The sequence below is a fragment of the Lithobates pipiens genome, unplaced genomic scaffold, assembly GCF_037356315.1.
Source record: "Lithobates pipiens isolate NorthernLeopardFrog02 unplaced genomic scaffold, aLitPip1_a1.2 Scaffold_27, whole genome shotgun sequence".
In the NCBI taxonomy this organism is placed as follows: Eukaryota; Metazoa; Chordata; class Amphibia; order Anura; family Ranidae; genus Lithobates; species Lithobates pipiens.
In genome coordinates, this window is record NW_027507788.1 from 209,412,485 (window position 1) to 209,436,633 (window position 24,149).

At 41.5% G+C, this 24,149-nt stretch overlaps 1 protein-coding gene across 7 annotated transcripts in view; it reads left to right on the top strand.

The window, feature by feature from the left end:
- Positions 1–24,149, top strand: part of FEZ1 (fasciculation and elongation protein zeta 1) — a 113,280-nt gene that overhangs the window by 69,523 nt on the left and 19,608 nt on the right. For 4 of the 7 annotated variants that reach the window (XM_077458192.1, XM_077458189.1, XM_077458190.1 and 1 more), the window contains 3 exons: positions 5,093–5,258; positions 21,746–22,020; positions 22,114–22,194. In XM_077458192.1, coding sequence (XP_077314318.1) covers positions 5,093–5,258; positions 21,746–22,020; positions 22,114–22,194 — 522 coding nt within the window. The remainder of the gene's footprint in view (positions 1–5,092; positions 5,259–21,745; positions 22,021–22,113; positions 22,195–24,149) is intronic. The other 3 variants (XM_077458194.1, XM_077458195.1, XM_077458191.1) reach the window with 3 other exon arrangements.

Below are 24,149 nucleotides of genomic sequence, written 5' to 3' on the forward strand. Positions count from 1 at the left end.
AAATATATGTTTGTAGTTTTGCATAATCTAGTCACAGCTGCTACTCTGAGCCACTCCCAGACCACACAGATCAAAACAAACAGGCCTAGCTTCCAGTTAGGCCTGCCTGAATTTACCTGAACTACAAAAATCCTAACTTCTAGCACCTACCTAGGTACAGGGTGCTACATGTGTAACAAACAAATTGGAACTACCATTATTTTATTCTCTAGGGTGTCTGCCTATCGAAAATATATAATGTTTGTAGTTTTGCATAATCTTCAGGGCTAAAATTATTTTTTAAACATTTGTGAAAAAACGCAAAAGCGGGTCTGGCAGAGAAAAGGTTAAGCTGTATAATATGTAGAAGGTGTTATGTAATATCCAGGCAGTCTTTGTTGATTTTGCTTTTACCACATCATTGAGTACCACCCTCCGCTTTTTGATTTGTCTGATATGTGTGACCTCCTTAACATCACCACTGTGAAGCCATCGTTGAGGTTGTCACTTACGCCGGCAGTCTTATAGTAACGAGCCGGTGCTCCAGAATTGGAGTGCCGATGAAGACAGAGATGCCGGTGGGGGGTTTCAAGGCTGCCTGCCCGGTCAGGTGACAGTGTGCGTCAATGCATCTCAGTGTGCATGGTTCTCGAGATGGTTGTTGCTATGGAAACCAATCCGTAAGAGTCTCAAGACATATATCACATCAAGTCTGTGTTTACCCGTCAGCCGCAAGCTTGATATTTGTTTTTTTTGTCTCACACTGACAGTGCAGGAGGTTTCATTCTCTACAAATCCTACAGATCTATGTGCTGCCCTCAGGGCTCTAAAAAAAAAAGATATATCATCAGGATGCGTGGGATGGTCACCACCAGATTGCCCCTCCATGTAAACCCAGAAATAAAACGCTATTACGTAGTAAAATATCTACTGAAAAGATAAATAGAACAAGACCTACAGAGGTAGCGACACGCGCGTGCTGGGATCTGTAATTCCTCAGAAGCTCAAGGGGCTTCAAATTATTCTTGAGCTACACACAAGGGGTGGGCAGAAGGGACGGCTGCCCTGGGCACTGTGGTTTCATGTGATTTGGGGGGCACCACAAGGAGATGAGGGGGGGGGTTGTATTGGGAGGGAGAAGTTGGAGGGTGGCAGAGGATAGCAATTGTTCTAGGAGGGGAAATTAGGAGGGGCTCTAGGAAAAGTGATTTGGGGGGGGGGGATTTGTGTTGAGAGGGGGAATGGGGGGGGGAAAGAGGATTTGTGTTAGAAGTGGGATGGGGGGGTGTGTGCTAAAAGAGGTGATATGGTAGTGGGGGGAAGGGAATTTGTGCTAGGATTGGATTTTTTTTTAAAAGGGGGATTTGTGCCACATGGGATGATTGGGGATGGTTTGTGCTAGGGGGGAAGTTTGGGAGGGAAGGATTTGTACTGGGGGGGGGGGGAGGAATGTGAGGGGTAAAAAATTTGCGCTAGGAGGGGGATGGGGGGTGTGCTAGAAGAGGTGATATGGCAGTGGGGGAGGGCATTTGTGCTAGGGGGAATACTTTTTTGGGTGGGGGGTGGGGATTTGTGCTAGTAGGGATGATTGGGGATGATTTGTACTAGAAGGAAAAGTTTTGGGGGGGGGGGGGGAAAGCGAGGATTTGTGCTTGGAGGGGATATGTAAGGGGTAGAGAATTTGCGCTTGGAGGGTGATTTTTTTTTTTTAGAGGGGGATTTGTGCTAGTAGGGATGATGTCTGCTAGGAGGGGAAGTTTGGGGGGGGGGGATTTGTGCTAGGAGGGGAAATGGGAGTGGGGGAGAAGATTTGTGTTTGGAGGGGAAATGTGAGGGGTAGAGAATTTGCGCTTGGAGGGGTGATTTTTTTTTTAGAGGAGGATTTGTGCTAGTAGGGATGATTTCTGCAAGGAGGGGAAGTTGGGGGGGGGGGGGGGTTGTGCTAGGAGGGGAAATGGGAGTGGGGGAGAAGATTTGTGTTTGGAGGGGAAATGTGGGCGGTAGAGAATTTGCGCTAGGAGGGGATTTGTGTTGGGAGGATTAGATGAGAGAGAAGATTTTTAGCTTGGTGGGGGATGATGGGTCAAGGATTTGTGCTGGCAGTGGGGATTTCAGCAGGGGGGCAGATTTGTAAGCATGCAGATTGGTGCTTGTTCTTTATTTTTTGGTGGGGGGAGTTTTGCTGACACATAATGGTCATACATCTTGGGTGTGTGTGTGTGTGTGTGTGCGGTTTGGTATGTTTGCCCTGGGCTCTAGATTACCTTGTCCTGCCACTGGCTACACAAATCATACCATATCGCAGTATTGCAGTGCATAGTTATGTGCATTCAACGTAATGTAATGCTGTCTAAAAGTAGATGGAAAGAGACTGCATCAGCAGAATAAATGGCCACTCAGCTCTTTAGTGCTTCTCCATATGAAGGTAATTTTCCTTTACAATCGCTCTCTGCAAGGATTGATTAACCTCTTCGGGACACAGTAGATTTTAAGTGGAACTTCAGGAAGGGCTTTTTATTTGTACTATTGGTGTAGAGTGTGAAAGTGTCAGTCCCTCTTTTAGGTTTATATTGCTAGTACTAAACACATTATTATTGTGATGAGGGCCTCACAAGGCATTAGAAACCAAAATTTCAGAGCCTCACAGGGTCCCTTTCTCAAGCATACATAGTAGCAAATTATGTTGCCTTGAGAAAGAGGCCATGCCAGACCCCGAAACTCAGTGTTTATGTGATGCTATCTTCACAATAAACATGCAAAATGCATCTATTTGGAGTGCGAATGGCTTCATGTCGGCAATATAAAACAGACATTTTCGGATTGTCTCATTTGTATCGGTAAAGTCTGCTTCTTTTTGAATAAGAAATTATTCTCTTTTGTTCTGTTTGCAATATTGATTAGAATGTGTTACAATGGAAGCTTTGGGGTTTATATGTGATTGTATTGGCTGGTTGTTTACGGCGTCACTGTGGGCCTTGCACTTTCCAGGATAGAAGGAAACATAGGTCTGGTGCTGGATGAATTTATAACAAGGTTTGACATCATCAGCACTCCAAATAGATGCATTTTGCATGTTTATTGTTCAGGTAGAGTCACATGAGGCAAAAAAAAACATGGTTCGGGGCTTGGTAAGGTCCCTTTCTCAAGGCAACATAATTGCTACTATCAAAAATGGGAATATTGGGTAATGTGGGATTACTACGATGCCAACGACTCAAAAATTGATAGCAATAATAAGAAAATATACAATTTATTACATCATATCAAACAACACATTTTTACCTATAAATAGCGATAATCAATTAAAATTTTGGGGAGCACATCAATATCAACACAGGGCCTGAACAGTATAAGCCTTGATAAACTTTTGGGTCAGGTCTTCCCTACATGTTTGGCAAAGTATTGGCTTCCTCAGGGGAATAGGACGTGACCAATGATTGGTCACGTCCTATTCCCCTGAGGAAGCCAATGCTTTTGTGCTCCCCAAAATTTTAATTGATTATTGCTATTTATTTGTACAATGTGTTGTTTGATATGATGTAATAAATTGTATATTTTCTTATTATTGCTATTTTTGAGTCGTTGGCACCATAATAATCCCACATTCCCCAATATTTCTATTTTTGCAACTAATTTATGGGATGAGGTGCCTTATCTAAAACGGACCCCACTGCCACTCTTTCCAATAATTGCTACTATGTTGTCTTGAGAAGGGGGCCCTGTGAGGCTCTGAAACATTGGTTTCTTGTGCCTTATGTAACGTTGTCTTCACAATAAACATGTGAAATGCTTCTATTTGGAGTGCTGGTGACTTTTCAATTTGCTTTTCTACTGTGGGCAGTGCAGCTGCTTTTTTGTTTTCATTTCAGTCTTTGTCCAAACCGGGGGGGGGGTCGACCGTCACTATTAATACAGGTAACTGTTGTTACTAAAACAGGAAGTGAGGGTCATCCAAAACCGTATGCATCATGTAAATGTAAGGAGACCGAATTGACGGGGTTGGCCTCTCGTGTATCTCCAGCCCAGGCCCCACTGAAGGTGGAACAGATGGTGCCAAGGGTCAGGAGGAACATGAGTGCGGGCAGGTGTTAATAGCAGAACTTGCAACAGGAGATGCAGGCTTGAGAAGTCATGCAGGACATCAGGCCAGGAGCAAATGTGATGAACGCTGGACCAGCCAAGGTTAAAGGGGCAATCCGCATGTACTGCAGGTTCTGGAAACATTGCTTGTCGAAGCTCTTAGCAGGCTTTAGGCAGGAACACAATGCGATGACTGGAGGGGTTATGAAGGACAGCCGAAGCAGACACTCAGAAGTGGTATGAAACCAAGTTGGAAGCAGGGGCGAGGTCACAAAGGTAGCCAAGGTCAGTAGCAGGCGGGCAAGTACAGAAGCGTAGGCGGAAGCGTGGTCAGGAACGAAGCCAAGGTCAGTAACAGGTGGCCAGAGGTACAAGCAAAATCCAGGATCAGATCAGTAACAAGCTGGGTCGTCAACAAAAATTAGAAACAGGATACATTCAAGACCCAGGGAAAGCTCAGCACTGACAGTGAGCAAAATCAGCCCGTCTGGTGCCAGAAACTGTGGGCACGCTCCCGAGTGTGCATGCATTTCTATTAGCAATGCGCCTACACTCATTTATATTAGCAATGCTATGCACTATGAGCATTTTGCCGTACTGGAAATCCCTTTATTCTGAGGGTGGTCCCCGTTTTGTGGAGTGCTGCCAAACTAGAGGCAGTGTGCCCTAGTGAACGTTTCGGTGACCCTTAAAAAAATTCAGATCCAGTGCCCTTTTTGTCCTTGAGTTAGCAGTAAGAATATGCCAGGGGTTCTAACTCTTTCCCACTGCAGTCGACAAAAAGGCTTTGGGTTAGAGTTCTACCTTCAGTACCGTATATAATAAAACACCTACCTGTTAATAAGGTGAAGATAATTACCGGCGACCTGCACTTTGTAGACCTCATTTGACTGGACAGTGATGTCTGCTTGGTAAATATATTTGCATTGATTCTCTAATTAATAAAAAAAAAGACAGGGCAGGTCACCTTCACTTTTTTGTCCTATTTCCTTCCACTTCATTCATCTGTAAAATTGTATTGTGTGATTTGAAGGTGATAGAAGAGATCGAGGAGATGATGCAAAACTCGCCAGACCCGGAGGAAGAACTCGATGAAGATGACAATGATCTGGAAGAGATTTCCACCCACTCTGACTCCATTCTCTTACAGGAGATGCAGGCCTTGAGCAAGACCTTCAACAATAACTGGACCGCTGAGGGTAAGGCTGGTCCTCCAACCAATTACTGTCACTGTATACTACAGTATAGGTGGGCAGTTCCATTTAATATATAATACAATATTGCCCCAAATAAAGAATTAAGACCTTGTTTGTAGACATGTGCAATTAGTTTAGTTCCAAATTCATTTTTTTTAAAGAATTTCGACAAATTCGTTGATTCGGATATATCCAAATTAAGGAAAATCCGTTTAACGGATTTTTCAGAATATTCAAATATTAGAAAATTTGTAAAATTTGAATATTTGAAAACTCCTAAATTCGTAATTTCGCAAACTCGAGAATAAGAACGAATATTCAAAAGAACGAAAATCCAAAAACCTGAAATAACAACTAACTATTACTAACTATTAAATGATAGGTATTGGAATTTCCTTTCAAATTTGGCTGTTAGCCAACGTAACAAATACGAATTTATCCAAAGTTAAGAATGCCACATCGACACAAATGGAACAGAATGATTTATTATTAATAATATGTTTTTATTATTATTGTTACATTCCATTTGTTACATTCTCTAACGAATTTTTGAGAATATTCAAATATTTGAAAATTCGTAAATTTGAATATTTGAAAACTCCTAAATTCGCAAATTCAAAATTCGAGAATAAGAACGAATATTCAAAAGAACGAAAATCCGAAAACCTGAAATAACAACTAACTATTACTAACTATTAAATTATAGGTATTGGAATTTCCTTTCAAATCTGGCTGTTAGTGAACATAATAAAAACGAATTTATCCAAAGTTACGAATACCGCATCTAAAAAATGGAACGGAATGATTTATTATTAACCACTTCCCACCCGGCCAATGCATATATACGGCCTGGTGGGAGCCGTCTACTCCTGATAGGCCGTTCAGGAACGTCCTTCAGAAGTAGCGGGATCGCGCGCGCCCGCGCAGCGGCGCGATCCCGATGTGCTCGTGTCACCCGGACACGGCACATCTCAGATCGGCAGGAGGGCTCTGTGATTGGCCCTCCTGATCACATGACGGCCGTGTCCAATCACGGCCGTCATGTGAAGTAAACAAACAGCCGGTTGCTAGGCAATCGGCTCTCCTCTCCTCACACGGAAGTCATCGCTGAGGAGAGGAGAGCAGAACGCTGCAGCCGGCTGATGATCAGTGAGTATGAGCTGTTTTTTACAGCTTTTTACTCACTGATCATCAGTCTAGTGTCAACACACAACACACCACACAGTACAAACACAGTCCCCACATATGTCCCCAAAACACACATGTCCCCAAAACATACATGTCCCCAAATAATAAAAACACATGTCCCCAATAATAAAAACATGTCCCCCACATATGTCCCACTAAAATCACATGTCCCAATGATTATCTGCACACATATGTACGTGATCACCTGCACACATATGTACATGATCATTTGCGTACATATGTCCCTGATCACACAAACCAATTATTATACACTTAACGGAATTTTTTTTACCAAAAACATGTAGCAGAATACATTTTGGCTTAAATTTATGACAAAATTTGATTTTATTGGATTTCTTTTCAAATAGAAAAAAGAAAATATTGTTTTTTTTCCAAATTTCCGCTTTTTTTGTGCTTATATTGCAAAAAATAAAAAACGGAGTCGTGAATAAATAACACCAAAATAAAGCTCTATTTATGCGAACAAAATGATAACCATTTCATTTGGGTACAGTGTAGCATGACCGCGCAATTGTTATTGAAAGCGCTAGAGCGATGAAAGCTGAAAATTGGGCTGGGAAGGAAGGGGGTGAAAGTGCCCTGTATTGTAGTGGTTAATAATAATACGTGTTTGTGGTGATTAAGAAATGGTGTTGCGCTCCAGCTAAATAAATCAAAATACACTAACAAATACCTAGGTAACAGCAGAAGGATAAAAGATAAACGTGGGACTATGTGTTTAAATAAGCTCAGACAATGTGCATCACTTCTAGAGTGCAATACACCAAATCAAATGGTGCACTTAACATAAAAAACTAAGGTCAGGTGCTGTAACGGGTCCTCTATGTAGAATCCAAGATAGCAGTGAAACAGTGTTCAGTGCACGCAAATTCATAAATTATATAGTGCAAAAGACAAAAAACATGTAAAATACCTACATTAATAAGAATATTAATATCAGTACCAAAAAGATAAAATAAATGCTAAGTGTAGTTATAAAGGGTGCAATAAGCAGTGATAATAAATCAAAAAATGCACATAGTGCTAGTAATATTAATCGAACTCCATGCACAGTGAAACATGTGTTCAAATAAAGGCTCCAAAGCAGAAATAAGGTAAACTATAATTTTGCAAAAAACATGTCCATTCAGTGGTAAACGAAGACAATATCCTGCGTGCCCGGGAAGAAAACGGGAGGTGAGTTCCACCAGTGCTCCTGTGCGTATTGTGTCCTCACACTAGGTGCAGTAATTACCTTACCTTACTGCTGTAAGGTAAACAGCACTTCCAAAGTAGCACTTGTTGTCCAATGGTGTAGGTTCAATAGGTAATATAATCCTAGACACTCATTCACCGTAGGCACGTTGTAACATGCAGAGAAAGCAAGGGGAACACTCCAATAGTGAAGTATGTATTCACAATTTATTGGATACAAAAACGAAGGTTTAGGTACTCACATTTAAAACAGTTTAAAATAAGCACAAATAAATAAACGATCGAACGCCACGTTCGTGCTTCCGGACGTCACTTCCGGTGTCCTCACTGGCCAATTGTGTTCCACTCCATTGGACAACAAGTGCTACTTTGGAAGTGCTGTTTACCTTACAGCAGTAAGGTAAGGTAATTACTGCACCTAGTGTGAGGACACAATACGCACAGGAGCACTGGTGGAACTCACCTCCCGTTTTCTTCCCGGGCACGCAGGATATTGTCTTCGTTTACCACTGAATGGACATGTTTTTTGCAAAATTATAGTTTACCTTATTTCTGCTTTGGAGCCTTTATTTGAACACATGTTTCACTGTGCATGGAGTTCGATTAATATTACTAGCACTATGTGCATTTTTTGATTTATTATCACTGCTTATTGCACCCTTTATAACTACACTTAGCATTTATTTTATCTTTTTGGTACTGATATTAATATTCTTATTAATGTAGGTATTTTACATGTTTTTTGTCTTTTGCACTATATAATTTATGAATTTGCGTGCACTGAACACTGTTTCACTGCTATCTTGGATTCTACATAGAGGACCCGTTACAGCACCTGACCTTAGTTTTTTATGTTAAGTGCACCATTTGATTTGGTGTATTGCACTCTAGAAGTGATGCACATTGTCTGAGCTTATTTAAACACATAGTCCCACGTTTATCTTTTATCCTTCTGCTGTTACCTAGGTATTTGTTAGTGTATTTTGATTTATTTAGCTGGAGCGCAACACCATTTCTTAATCACCATCACTTATTCTGGGGAGGGTTAACACCCCTGCCGGTGTTTTGCTGCAACCACACTGTTTTTAGGACACACAGGTTGGCGCGAGAATACCTTTACTCCCAATAATACGTGTTTATTATTGTTATTTATTATTACATTCCATTTGTTACGTTCTCTAATGAATTTTTACAGAATATTCAAATATTTGAAAATTCGTAAATTTAAATAATTTGAAAACTCCTAAATTCGGAAATTCGCAAAATTCTAAATTTCGAGAATAAGAACGAATATTCAAAAGAACAAAAATCCGAAAACCTTAAATAACAACTAACTATTAAATTATAGGTATTGCAATTTCCTTTCAAATCTGGCTGTTAGTGAACGTAATAAAAACAAATTTATCCAAAGTTACGAATACCGCATCTAAAAAATGTATCTAAACAAATGGAACGGAATGATTTATTAATAATAATAATACTTTTTTTACTATTTTTATTTATTATTCATTAATTACGTTCCATTTGTTACGTTCTCTAACAAATTAATAATAATAAATAACAATAATTAAAAACTTTTTATTATTATTAATAAATCATTCTGTTCCATTTGTTTAGATGCGGCATTCGTAACTTTGGATAAATTCGTACTTGTTATGTTGACTAATAGCCAAATTTGAAAGGAAGTTCCAATACCTATAATTTAATAGTTTAGTTGGTTATTATTTCAAATTTTCATTCTTTCGGAGTTTCTTTCTTATTTTCGGATTTTCGAATTTACAAATTTACGCATTTCGATCATAACGAAAGACCCGAAAAACAAAAAACGAATGAAACGAAAACAAACACATTTTTTTGGCAGTGCACGTGTCTACTTGTTTGTTTGGAGTTGCATGACATTTGATTCTTACGGGACCCCCTGCTATAACCTGAATGGTAACTTATCGCAGAATATTGTTAAATACAACCCCAATTCCAAAAAAGTTGGGACACTCTGTAAAATCAATTGGCGGGTGCCAGTGGTAATCTATTGGCACAAGCCAATTATCCGGATACACACACAGGACAGGGCTCTGCCTATGTAAACAAGGCAGAGTTCTGTTCTGTCAGCGGGGACATGCTGGATTTTCTTTTCCCATAAAGCAGGGAATAAAATCCATTGCTTCTGCTAGTAAAAGCACCACAAATAGTGTACACAAACACTGGCTAGGCACACATTTAACCCTTTGATCACCCCTGATGTTAACCCCTTCCCAGCTAGTGTCATTAGTACAGTGACAGTGTATATTATTAGCATTATCATTGTATTAGTGTCAATGGAGATGTCTGTGTCAGTTAGTCAGTCCCCCCCCCCCCCCCCAGTGTCAGTTGGTGTCAGATTTCCCACCGCACTATCACAGTCCCACTATGAATCGCTGATCACCATCATTACTAGTAGAAAAAAAAAAAAAGGAAATACAAATTCCAGTATTTTTACCATAGTTTGTAGACGCTATAACTTTCACGCAAACTAATCAATATGCACTGATTGGAATTTTATTTACCAAAGACATGTAGCAGAATATATTTTAGTCAGAATTCATGAAGAAATTCGATTTTTTTTTATTGGAAATGTTTTATAACAGAAAGTAAAACATATTGTTCACCCAACCCCCCCCCCCCCCCAAAGTTTGGGTCTTTTTTTATTTATATCGCAAAAAAAATAAGAAACCCAGTGGTAATCAAATATCACCAAAAGAGAACTATTTGTGTGAAAAATCTACATTTTATTAAATGATATAAATTTGGTTTGCACACAGCATTGCATGACTGCACAATTACTGTTTTGCTAGGACAAAATAGGGTGGGCTCGGGTCGCAGAGTGCGCTCCGATCCCACCCAGGTGTGTTACAACAGCAATTGAATATTCGCTGTTGCAACACTGATCCTCCTCCCGGCCAATCAGGTAGTGGGTCTGATACCTGTCACCCGATTGCCTGAAAGGACAGGCGCTCCTATTGGATGGAGGAGCGGAGGAGACGGCGGAGGCAAGGAGGAGCCGATGCATAGATTTTCGGTCCCTGCCGCTCCTCGGACATCTAGATGGGATAGGTGCAGGAAAACAGCAGTGTGCGTGTGTGTGTGTGTGTGTGTGTGTGTGTGTGTGTGTGGGGGGGGGGTTACGGTTGTTTGCCACCTCCCCAAACAAAAACCCACCAGCTGCCACTGCTGAGAGCGCTGACCGGAGTGTTCTGGCGGGGGGCTACCCTGGTGTATCAGAACACAATAGAATAGTAAGGGAGATCGCTGTACCAACATTGGGTTGTTAGTACAGTGGCTCCGACCTGAGCTCTCAGGTTTTTTTTTTTTTCGTTCAGCTCGCTGGGTTGAACGAGCGAAAAAATAAAAATAAAAAAAAAATAAACGGGCACTGTGTACGAGGCCTTGGCATTGTGAATTGAGCCTTATTGTCCGATGAGCACAGATTCTTCATTCATGGACAGGCAGTGCTTGCATCTCTATGTAGAGTGGTTGGATCCTGAGCATCCGATGCCTATTTCAGTACAGAAAGAATGCAGAGAAATCAATAGTAGTAATATCTCCTAGTAAATGAATGGGATTTTTGATTTAGAGGGCAGATGCATTAAATTCAGATAGGATTACAGTGCAATAAAAAGTGAGCAAACATGACAGCATCATCTTGTAGACCCCCCCCCCCCCTTTTTTTTTTTTTTTGCAAAATCTTTATTTTAGTTTCAGATTTTACAATAACAGAAAAAAAGAATACAAAGGCAAGTAAGAGAGATGCACCCGTATATATCGCTATTAAGGGGTGCGCAATGAAATACAGGCACCCACTGCAACAATAGGCTCGCATTGCAATCAAAGTGCAAAAATGCCAGGCAAAACAAGAACTGCACATTATAGAGCCCTCCTGGCACTGTAGACACTCCTTTTAATCCCATTATGAGATGGCATGAATGCCACAAGCAATTTCTATTGTTACGCATTTGCAAGAGCTGCAGCATGTACTCAGAGAGCGCCACCTGGTGGAAACGAGTCATAAGGTGCCTATTAGACAAAAGCACAACAAAGCTCACACTTAGCACCGCCTTCCTTTATGACATCACTCATCCGGGCTTCTTTTCATTTATATGTCAATCATATCAGTAAGGCTGACTGTTATTCCTGATAAAAAACCAAAAAAAAAAGCCTGACTTTTGCTTGCCCTTGGTTGTTGAGTATTGAAGTTCAGGTCTCACCTATTGCTTGAAAAGTCATTGTGAGCCTCATTTATTATTATTATTATTATTTTTTTTTTAACCACTTCAGCCCCAGAAGGATTTACCCACTTCCTGACCAGAGCACTTTTTGCGATTCAGCACTGCGTCACTTTAACTGACAATTGTGCGGTCGTGTGACGTTGCACCCAAAATAAAATTGACGGCCTCCCCCCCCCCCCCCCCACAAATAGAGATTTCTTTTGGTGGCATTTGATCACCCCTGCGGTTTTTATTTTTTGCGCTATCAACAAAAGAAGAGCGACAATTTTGAAAAAAAAATAAACACAATGGGCGGTTATTTACTAAAGGAAAATCCATTTTGCACTGCAAGTGCACTTGGAAGTAAAGTCACTGTAGATCCAAGGGGGACATGCAAGGAAAATAAAAAACAGCATTTTAGCTTGTATATGATTGGATGATAAAGTCAGCAGAGCTTCCCCTCATTTCAGATTTAGAGCGACTGCACTTCCAAGTGCACTTGCAGTGCAAAGTGGATTTGCCTTTTCGTAAATAACCCCCATTATCTTTTACTTTTTGCTATAATAAATATCCAATTTAAAAAAAAAAAAATAATAAATAAATAAATAAATAAATAAATATATATATATATATATATATATATATATATATATATATATATATATATATATATTTTCCTCAGTTTAGGACAATATGTATTCTTCTACATACAAAAAAAAAAAAAAAAAAATAGATTGCAATAAGCGTGTATTTATTGGTTTGTGCAAAGGGTATAGCATCTAAAAAATAGGGGATAGATTTATGGCATTTTTATTATTATTTTTTTTTAACTAGTAATGGCTGCGATCAGCGATTTTTGTCGGGACTGCGATATTGCGGCGGACACTTTTGACACATTTTTGGGACCATGACATTTACACAGCGATCGGTGCTATAAAAATGCACTGATTACTGTATAAATGTTGCTGACAAGGAAGGGGTTAACACTAGGGGGCGATCAAGGGGTTAACTGTGTTCCCTAGTGTGTGTTCTAACTGTAGGGGGAATGAGACTGACTAGGGGAGGAGAGAGATTGGTGTTCCTACTTAGTAGGAACACACGCTCTGTCTCCTCTCCACTGAGAGAACCTGGATTTGTGTGTTTACATACACACACACTTCCCCGTTCTCGTTCTGTCACGAGCGATCGCGGGGACACGCTTCGGGGCGAGTGCGCGCTGCCGGAGAAGTCTTAAAGAGCCGACGTACAGCTAGGACAACTCGTGCAGGGGAGCCAACCTGCCGCAGTATAACATTATGACAGATCTACCTGAAAGTGAAGCCCAGCAGCAGCGTTGTTACCGCTGAAGGTGCTTCACCTGGTCTTCCTTCTGGGGTTTGCGGGGTCTGGCGGTATAAATGACCAAAACGGCGATGAGATCATTTGCTGTTTATGGCACGGCTCTAAAGGAATGGCACGGGTATGCCATTTCTTCAGAGCGCATGCGCCGGTGACATCACCGTCTACATCTAGTAAGTAAATATCTCCTAAATGGTGCACGTCTAGGAGATATTTACTCTACCTATAGGTAAAAATCATACATGGGAGTTTACTCCAACTTTAACTACTTCCACTTTACTACCCCCCCCCCCCCCCCCTCCATGACCAGGCCATTTTTTGACAATTGCGGGGTCAATTAAATTTTATGTCCCTTTTTTTTTCTTCCCACAAATAGAACTTTCTTTTAGTGGTATTTGATCACCTCTTTGTTTTTTATTTTTTGCACTATAAACAAAACAAAAAAAAAAAATGGCAGTTTTGAAAAAATATATATTTATTTTATGCTATAAAACACATCCCATAAATTAAGAAAAATCTAAATTTTTCATCAATTTAAGTCAATATGTGAAGCATACTAGCACATTATGCTAATATTCTGCAGAGGCCCAACTTTTAGGATTTTTTTTGTTTTGTTTTTTGCGGTTTACTACCGCTTTAAAGTGGAACTTTAGTATAAAAGCCCTGTGTAGGATAGCTATGTAAAACGTTTAAAAAATAGGTGCCTATTAACCACTAGTACTCCAGAAGAATTACCCCCCTTCATGACCGGGCCATTTTTTTGCGATACGGCAAAAAAAAAAAAAATGCGATATTTTAACTGACAATTGTGCGGCCATGCAACACTGTACACAATTTCCCTACAAATAGAACTTTCTTTTGGTGGTATTTGATCACCTCTTCGTTTTTTATTTTTGGCACTATAAAAAAAATAAAAAAATAAAATGAAAATTTTGAGAGAAAAAATATATATTTTTATTTGCTGCTATACAACACATCCCGTAAAAAAAAGCAAAAAAAAAAAAAATCTAATTTGTTCATGAATTTAAGTCAATACATATCCTCCTACATATTTTTGGTAAAAAAAAAAATCCCAATAAGCATATATTTATTGATTTGCGCAAACATTATTGCGTCTACAAATCTATGGGATATTTTTATGGAATTTTGATAAATTTTTACTAGTAATGGCGGCGATCAGCGACTTATAGCAGGACTGCCACATTGCGGCGGACAAATTGGACACCTATTTGACACTTTTTTGGGGACCAGTGACACTAATACAGTGATCAGTGCTAAAAAAATATGCACTGTCACTGTACTAATGACACTGGCTGGGAAGGGGTTAACATCAGGGGCAATCAAAGGGTTAACTGCGTGCCTAGCTAGTGATTCAGTGTAGTGGGTGAGATGCTTTTACTAGGGGGAAGGCATGGGTCGGTGTTCCTGCTTAGCAGAGACACAGGATCCATGCCTTCTTTACTGACAGAACGGCGATCTGCCTTGTTTACATAGATGTACAGCAGAATACGGCTCTATGCAAACTGCTTTTTTCTGTTTAGTTATATGCCAACTTTAGTATGGCACCTACCTTAGCTATAGGCTACTGGTGTAGACACGTTAAAGGGGCAATGTTGTCAGAATATTCATTTCATCAACAATATTCCCGTAAAGCAGAATTCAATTTTCGAAAAAAAAAAAAAAAAAAAAAAAATTATATATATATATATATATATATATATATATATATATATATATATATATATATATATATATATATATATATATATATATATATATATGTAATATAATAATAATAATATGGGCCCCTTAGAGCTTTTAGCCATAACATGCAGAGCCTATCAGCACATTATGGCAAACTTTGCTTGGAAAACAATCCTCTCTAGTGCTGGGGTGTCATTGCTAGACATGTGCAATTCGTTTCGTTCCAAATTCGATTTTCTACGAAATTCGACAAATTATTTAATTAGGAAATATTAGAATTAACGAAAAACCCATTTAAAGAATTTTTCCAAAAATTCAGAAAAAATTTTAAAGAAAAAAAAAAAAATTCTGAAAATTTGAAATCCCAAAATAATAACTAATAATAATACCTATTACTAACTATTAAATTATAAGTATTGGAATTTCCTTTCAAATTTGACTGTTAGTGAACGTAACGAATACGAATTTATTTGAAGTTTCGGAATTATCCGAAATAACGAATGCCGTGTCTAAACAAAAATGAACGTAACAAATTAATAATAATAATAATAATAAATAATAATATTAATAGTAATAAAAATTTTTTTATTATTTATTATTATTAATTTTTTACATTCCATTCGTTTAGATGCGGCATTCGTTATTTCGGATAATTTGTAATTTCGGATAAATTTGTATTCGTTACGTCCACTAACAGCCAAATTTGAAAGGAAATTCCAATACCTATAATTTATTAGTTAGTTATTATTAGTTTGAAAATTCGAAAAAATTCAAAAATTTGATTTAATAACTAACTAATAAATTATAGGTAGTGGAATTTCCTTTCAAATTTGGCTGCGCATGCACGGCTCAGGCCGCGTACACATGCGGGGACTGTTCGCCCAACTTTGTCCGTCAAACAGTTTCGGCAAACAGTCCGCTCAAAATTAGCATGGACGGACATGGCCACACACGACGGACGAACAGTTTGCTGAAACCGTGCGCGATGACGTGAACGGCACGTACGACGGGACGAAAAATACGACGTCCTATACACTGCATTATAACTTTCGGCGTGAAAATCCTTTCTGAGCATGCGCGGAACTTAGTTTGACGAACAAGCCTACACACGAGGGGACTGTTCGCTGAAACAAGGTTTCAGCGGACAGTTTTTCGGAATTTCCGAAAAACCTTGTTCAGCGGACTGTTCGCTGAAACTGTCCGCTGAAAGCCCACACACGGGCGGACTGTTTGCCGAAACACTGTTCAGCGGACAAAGTTGGGCGAACAGTCCCCGCGTGTGTACGCGGCCTAAGTGTGGAAAAAAGCTGACAGGTAGAGAAAAGTCGTTTTGGCAGAAGAGACCAATTGGGTTACTTCTGTCATAAGTCCTACCTGTCAGACATTTTTCATTTTAAATTTTTTTTTTATTTTTAGGTCCGCTCTCAGATTCTGTGTGTTGGGCATGTTACCTGTAAAAGCCTTCCTTGTGTAGATATCCGGAAATCCCAAGACGGCTGCTTGGGGGCTGCCATCTTGAATGTGATGTTAGCAGCCCCAGCAGACTTACAGTACACCTATTACTCAAGCGACACACTTTAGCATTTCCTTTTGTTCCACCCTCTGCTGCTACATATTATTATTATGCAGGATTTATACAGCGCCAACAGTTTGCGCAGCGCTTTACAACGTTAGGGCAAACGGTACAGTTACAATACAATTCAACACAGGAGGAATCGGCTACATAAAAGGTTATGTAGGGAGGAGAGGGGTGGAGGAGCTCGGCCAGCACAGACAGCACTTAGACAGTGGAAGGCTATGACCTGGAAGGAGGGACAGGGCTGTGCTAGGCAATTGACGCTTGCTGGAGCAGCAAGTTCAGAGGTGCAAGTCATTAAAGAATCGTTTATATATGAGCTCCCCAAACGGCAGCCTGGGATCCAGATGCTTGCTTTTATCTGGCCCTTGGGGCACTGTTTCATCCGCTGAAACCAAATATGGGGCATAATTCATCCCAATGACACCAACAATGGGGCCCAATGACATCAATGATGGGGCACAATTCCTCCCAATGACACCAACATTGGAGCCCAATGACAACAACAGTGGGCACAATTCCTCCCAATGACACCAACCATGGGGCCCAATGACATCAATGATGGGGCACAATTCCTCCCAATGACACCAACCATGAGGCCCAATGACATCAATGATGGGGCACAATTCCTCCCAATGACACCAACATTGGGGCCCAATGACAATAACAGTGGGGCACAATTCCTCCCAATAACACCAACGATGGGGCCCAATTCCTCCCAATGACACCAACCATGGGGCCCAATGACATCAATGATGGGGCACAATTCCTCCCAATGACACCAACCATGAGGCCCAATGACATCAATGATGGGGCACAATTCCTCCCAATGACACCAACATTGGAGCCCAATGACAATATCAGTGGGGCACAATTCCTCCCAATGACACCAACGATGGGGCCCAATTCCTCCCAATAATACCAACATTGGGGCCCAATGACAATAACAGTGGGGCACAATTCCTCCCAATGACACCAACATTGGGGCCCAATGACAATAACAGTGGGGCACAATTCCTCCCAATGACACCAACATTGGAGCCCAATGACAATAACAGTGGGGCACAATTCCTCCAAATGACACCAAACAATTTCTCCCAATGACATCAACAATTCCTCCCACATACACCAATAATGGGTTGTAATTACTTTCAACCAAACAATGGGTCATTATTTTTTCCCACTGCCAGGACCTATTCTACAGAGCCTTGAAAAAGTATTCATACCCCTTGAAATTTTCCACATTTTGTCATGTTACGATGAAAAAAGCCAAAAAAAATGAATGGGATTTTATGTGATAGACCAACACAAAGTGGCACATAATTGTGAAGTGGAAGGAAAATTATAAATTTTATAAAAATTTTTACAAATAAATATGTGAAAAGTGTGGTGTACATTTGTATGGCGCCCCCCGGAGTCAATACTTTGTAGAACCCCCTTTCACTTACAATTACAGCTGCAAGTCTTTTTGGGGATGTCTCTACCAGCTTTGCACATCTAGAGAGGGACATTTCTGCCCATTCTTCTTTGTAAAATATCTCAAGCTCTGTCAGATTGGATGGAGAGCGTCTGTGAACAGCAATTTTCAAGCAATTTTCAAGTCTTGCCACAGATTCTCAATTGGATTTAGGTCTGGACTTTTAACACATGAATATGCTTTGATCTAAACCATTCCATTGTAGCTCTGGCTGTATGTTTAGTGTCGTTGTTCTGCTGGAAGGTGAACCTCCGCCCCGGTCTCAAGTATTTTACAGATTCTAACAGGTTTTCTTCTAAGATTGTCCTGTATTTGGCTCCATCCATCTTCCCATCAACTCTGACCAGCTTCCCTGTACCTGCTGAAGAAAAGCATTCCCACAACATGATGCTGCCACCACCATGTTTCACGGTGGGGATGGTGTGTTCAGGGTGATGTTAGCTTTCTGCCACACATAGCGTTTTGCTTTTAGGCCGAAAATTTAAATTTTGGTCTCCTCTGACCAGATCACCTTCTTCCACATGTTTGCTGTGTCCCCCACATGGCTTCTCGCAAACTGCAAACAGGGCTTCTTTCAACAATGTCTTTCTTCTTGTCCATAAGGGCCGGTTCACACTATTGCGATGGCAGACATCGCATGTAATGCACAGTGCACTGCTGTTCACATTACATGCGATGTCTTGTGCGGGTGCGATGTCAGCCATACAGATAGTATGGCTGATATCGCACCGCATTTGGTGCAAACACGCACAGGACCCTTTTTTATGTTCGGACCAGAATCGGATCGCATGTGTGTTCACACATATGCGATCCGATTCATGTCCGAACTGTCAGTTCACAGTGCGATATGCGAGCTGAAATGGGGGATGTCGTTAACATATAATGACACTCCCCATCAGATCGCATATGGCAGTGTGAACTGCCGTGCTTGCCGGGTGCGATGTGGGAACCTGCAGTTGATTCGCAGGGTTCTCTCATCTCAATAGTGTGAGCCGGGCCTAAAGTCCAGATTTGTGGAGAGCACGACTAATAGCTGTCCTGTGGACAGATTCTCCCACCTGAGCTGTGGATCTCTGCAGCTCCTCCAGAGTCACCATGGACCTCTTGCTTCTCTGATGAATGCTCTCCTTGCCCGGCCGGTCAGTTTAGGTGAACGGCCATGTCTTGGTAGGTTTGAAGTTGTGCCATACTCTTTCCATTTTCGGATGATGGATTGAACAGAGCTCCGTGAGATGTTTTTTTATAACCTAACCCTGCTTTATACTTCTCCACAACTTTATCCCTGACCTGTCTGGTGTGTTTCTTGGCCCCCCATGATGCTCTTTGTTCACTAAGGTTCTCTAACAAACCTCTGAGGGCTTCACAGAACAGCTGTATTTATACTGAGATTAAATTACACACAGGTGGACTCTACTTACTAATTCAGTGACTTCTAATGGCAATTGGTGCCACTAGATTTTAGTTAGTGGTATCGGAGTAAAGGGGGCTGAATACAAATGCACCCCCACAATTTTCACATATTTATTTGTAAAAAAAATTGAAAACCATTTATCATTTTCCTTCCACTTCACAATTATGTGCCACTTTGTGTTGGTCCATCACATAAAATCCCAATAAAATCCATTTTAAGTTTTTGGTTGTAACATGACAAAATGTGGAAAATTTCAAGTGATATGAATACTTTTTCAAGGCACTGTATGTACCCCATACTCATTCACATGGTCCTTGTTAAAGGGGGCTACCAGATTCCGATAAGTCACCCCCTGCTTCCTCACAACCACCAGGCCAGGGTTGTGAGAAGAGGCCCTTGTCCCCATCAACATGGGGGCAAGGTGCTTTGTTGAGGGTATGTAAGCTGGTATAATGGTTTGAGGGTGTTGCCCGCTCAGTCAAAATGTGAAAAATGTGAAAAATTGCAAGGGGTATGAATGCTTTTTCAAGGCACTGTATATACCCCATACTCATTCACACGAACGGGTTCCTAGGGTCCTTGTTAAAGGGGGCTTCCAGATTTTGATAAGTCACCCCCTGCTTCCTCACAACCACCAGGCCAGGGTTGTGAGAAGAGGCCCTTGTCCCCATCAACATGGGGGCAAGGTGCTTTGTTGAGGGTATGTAAGCTGGTATAATGGTTTGAGGGTGTTGCCCGCTCAGTCAAAATGTGAAAAATTGCAAGGGGTATGAATGCTTTTTCAAGGCACTGTATATACCCCATACTCATTTACACGGAAGGGTTCCTGGGGTCCTTGTTAAAGGGGGCATCCAGATTCCGATAAGTCACCCTCTGCTCCCTCACAACCACCAGGCCAGGGTTGTGGGAAGAGGCCCTTGTCCCCATCAACATGGGGGCAAGGTGCTTTGTTGAGAGTATGTAAGCTGGTATAATGGTTTGAGGATGTTGCCCGCTCAGTCAAAATGTGAAAAATTGCAAGGGGTATGAATGCTTTTTCAAGGCACTGTATATACCCCATACTCATTCACACAGACGGGTTCCTAGGGTCCTTGTTAAAGGGGGCTTCCAGATTCCGATAAGTCACCCCCTGCTCCCTCACAACCACCAGGCCAGGGTTGTGAGAAGAGGCCCTTGTCCCCATCAACATGGGGGCAAGGTGCTTTGTTGAGGGTATGTAAGCTGGTATAATGGTTTGAAGGTGTTGCCCGCTCAGTCAAAATGTGAAAAATTGCAAGGGGTATGAATTATTTTTCAAGGCACTGTATATACCCCATACTCATTCACACAGATGGGTTCCTAGGGTCCTTGTTAAAGGGGGCTTCCAGATTCCGATAAGTCACCCCCTGCTAACTCACAACCACCAGGCTAGGTTTGTGAGAAGAGGCCCTTGTCCCCATCAACATGGGGGCAAGGTGCTTTGTTGAGGGTATGTAAGCTGGTATAATGGTTTGAAGGTGTTGCCCACTCAGTCAAAATGTGAAAAATTGCAAGGGGTATGAATTATTTTTCAAGGCACTGTATATACCCCATACTCATTCACACAGATGGGTTCCTAGGGTCCTTGTTAAAGGGGGCTTCCAGATTCCGATAAGTCACCCCCTGCTAACTCACAACCACCAGGCTAGGTTTGTGAGAAGAGGCTCTTGTCCCCATCAACATGGGGGCAACGTGCTTTGTTGAGGGTATGTAAGCTGGTATAATGGTTTGAGGGTGTTGCCCGCTCAGTCAAAAAAATGTGAAAAATTGCAAGGGGTATGAATTATTTTTCAAGGCACTGTATATACCCCATACTCATTCACACGGACGGGTTCCTAGGGTCCTTGTTAAAGGGGGCATCCAGATTCCGATAAGTCACCCCCTGCTCCCTCACAACCACCAGTCCAGGGTTGTGAGAAGAGGCCCTTGTCCCCATCAACATGGGGGCAAGGTGCTTTGTTGAGGGTATGTAAGCTGGTATAATGGTTTGAGGGTGTTGCCCGCTCAGTCAAAAAAATGTGAAAAATTGCAAGGGGTATGAATACTTTTTCAAGGCACTGTACTTCTACTGCGCATAGTCCAGCCCTCCTAAAGTGTTTTGGGTCTCTCATGACATGGGTCAAGACATGACCTGACATGGGCCTGTTCATACTGGAGAGCCATATACGAAATTCACTTTGATATAAGAGTGCTTTGGATTACAAGCATGTTTTCGGGAACCAATTATGCTCGCAATCCAAAGGTTTTACCGTACTGTAATTTTCTCGGTTAACCTCTGCGATGTATAACAGAACGTGTTCTCCTCCATCTTCTGACAACCAGCAGGACTTCAACACATGAGCAGAGAGGAGCTGACCCAACTGCTGGACCGCGTGGAGCGAGCCATCTGCGACTACTCGGAGGAGCTGGTGCAGCAGCTGGCTAGACGGGACGAGTTGGAGTTTGAGAAGGAGGTGAAGAATTCCTTCATCACAGCTCTCCTGGAGGTCCAAAACAGGCAGAAGGAACACAGAGAGCTGGTGAAGAAAAGAAGGAAAGAGAAAGGGCTGAGCCTTCAGAGCAACCGCCCTGAGAGACACGGCCAGATGCCCATGAAGGTAGGTGAAGGACTTACTCCGTAACTCCAGGTATTTCAGTTTGTCGCGCCTTACTGTGTCCATCTTGACCTGTCCTGGGTTTTTTCCCTGCAGCGTTTCAGCATGGAGGGACTCTCAAACATCCTGCAAACGGGAATCAGGCAAACGTTTGGGAATTCTGGGAACGAGAAGCAGGTGAGTTTTGCAGAGGACGCTACGATAGGAAAGTTTCCATACCTCCCAACTGTCCCTGATTTCGAGGGACTGTCCCTGATTTGGAGCAACGTCCCTCCGTCCCTCATTCCTCCTCATCTGTCTCTCATTTTGGTCTGATCTATATCCAGTTCCCGACCAGCGCACGCCGATATACGTCGGCAGAATGGCACGGGCAGGCATATTGGCGTACAGGTACGTCCAATCTTCATTGCCGCCCTGCCATCGCGAGCGCACCGCAGGGGTGATCAAATACCACCAAAAGAAAGCTCTATTTGTGGGGAAAAAAAAAGGACGTCAATTTTGTTTGGGAGCCACGTCGCACGACCGCGCAATTGTCAGTTAAAGCGACGCAGTGCCGAATCGCAAAAAGTGGTCTGGTCTTTGACCAGCAAAATGGTCCGGTCTGAAAGTGGTTATAGTTGTACATAAAATGCACTTTTTATCTATCAAAGTGTTTTCCGAGTGTTTTTTCAGAGCGTTTTCCAGCGCTAAACCTTTCATCCAAATTCTAAATTGCTGCATTTGTAAATTCCAAAAGCCAATATAAAAGGAATAGTAGTGGTAAAAAAGCACTTGTGGGTTTAACCAATCTTTATATTTTCTTTGTACAATTCTCCTTTAACCGGTTCCCAACCAGCGCACGCCGATGTACGTCGGCAGAATGGCACGGGCAGGCAAATGGGCGTACCTGTACGTCCCTTTAAATTTGCCGCCCTGCCATCGCGAGCGCGCCGCCGGCATACCCGTGATCGTCTCACGGGGCGGCTGAATGGAGAAATGCCATTGTAAACAGCATTTCCCCATTCTGCCTAGCAACTAGTGACGCTGATCTCTGCTCCATGTGATTGGAGCAGAGATCAGTGTTCACTAAATGAAAGCCCAGCCCCCAACAGTTAGTAACACACCTCTAGGAAAACATAACCCCTACACTGCCACCCACTGGTAATCCCCTTCACTGCCAGTGTCATTTACACAGGAATCACTTCATTTATATAGCAGTGATTGTTGTATAAATGACAATGGTCCCAAAAATGTGTCAAAAATGTCCGATGTGTCCGCCATAATGTCGCAGTCACAATAAAAAATCGCAGATCGCCGCCATTACTAGTAAAAAAAAAATGATTAATAAAAATGCCATAAAACTATCCCTATTTTGTAAACGCTATAACTTTTGCGCAAACCAATCAATAATCGCTTATTGCGATTTTTTTTAACAAAAATATGTAGCAGAATACGTATCGGCCTAAACTGAGGGAAAAAATATATTTTTTTATATATTTTTTGGGGATATTTATTATAACAAAAAATAAAAAATAATGCGTTTTTTTTCAAAATTGTCGCTCTATTTTTGTTTATAGCGCAAAAAATAAAAAACCGCAGGGGTGATCAAATAGCACCAAAAGAAAGCTCTATTTGTGGGAAAAAAAGGACGTCAATTTTGTTTGGGAGCCACGTCGCACGACCGCGCAATTGTCAGTTAAAGCGACGCAGTGCCGAATCGCAAAAAGTGGTCTGGTCTTTGACCAGCAAAATGGTCCGGTCTGTAAGTGGTTAAGGAGGTGTGGCAGGGGGCGTGTCCTATGCCTGCTTACTTTTGCTGATAGGTGTCCCTCATTCCCAACTCAAAAAGTTGGGAGGTATGGAAAGCCTGTTATTCTAATGCAAAAATGATGACTATTTCTTGTTTTATTATTTTTAACCCTTATGCTGCTAGCATTAGTAAATAGATAGGAAGGCATATCATATTAACTTGTTGTAAACTTTTTACGTTTTTTTTTTTAACATTTCTTCAGTTACTTCCTGGTTACCAGGCCTAAATAAATGATGTCATACATCCCAGGAGTCTTCAGAGTGGGCGAGGGGCTGTCTCAGCTAGGCCCACCCTCCTACCTGCACGCCTGAGCTATAGGCAGATGGATTCCAGGAAGTAAATG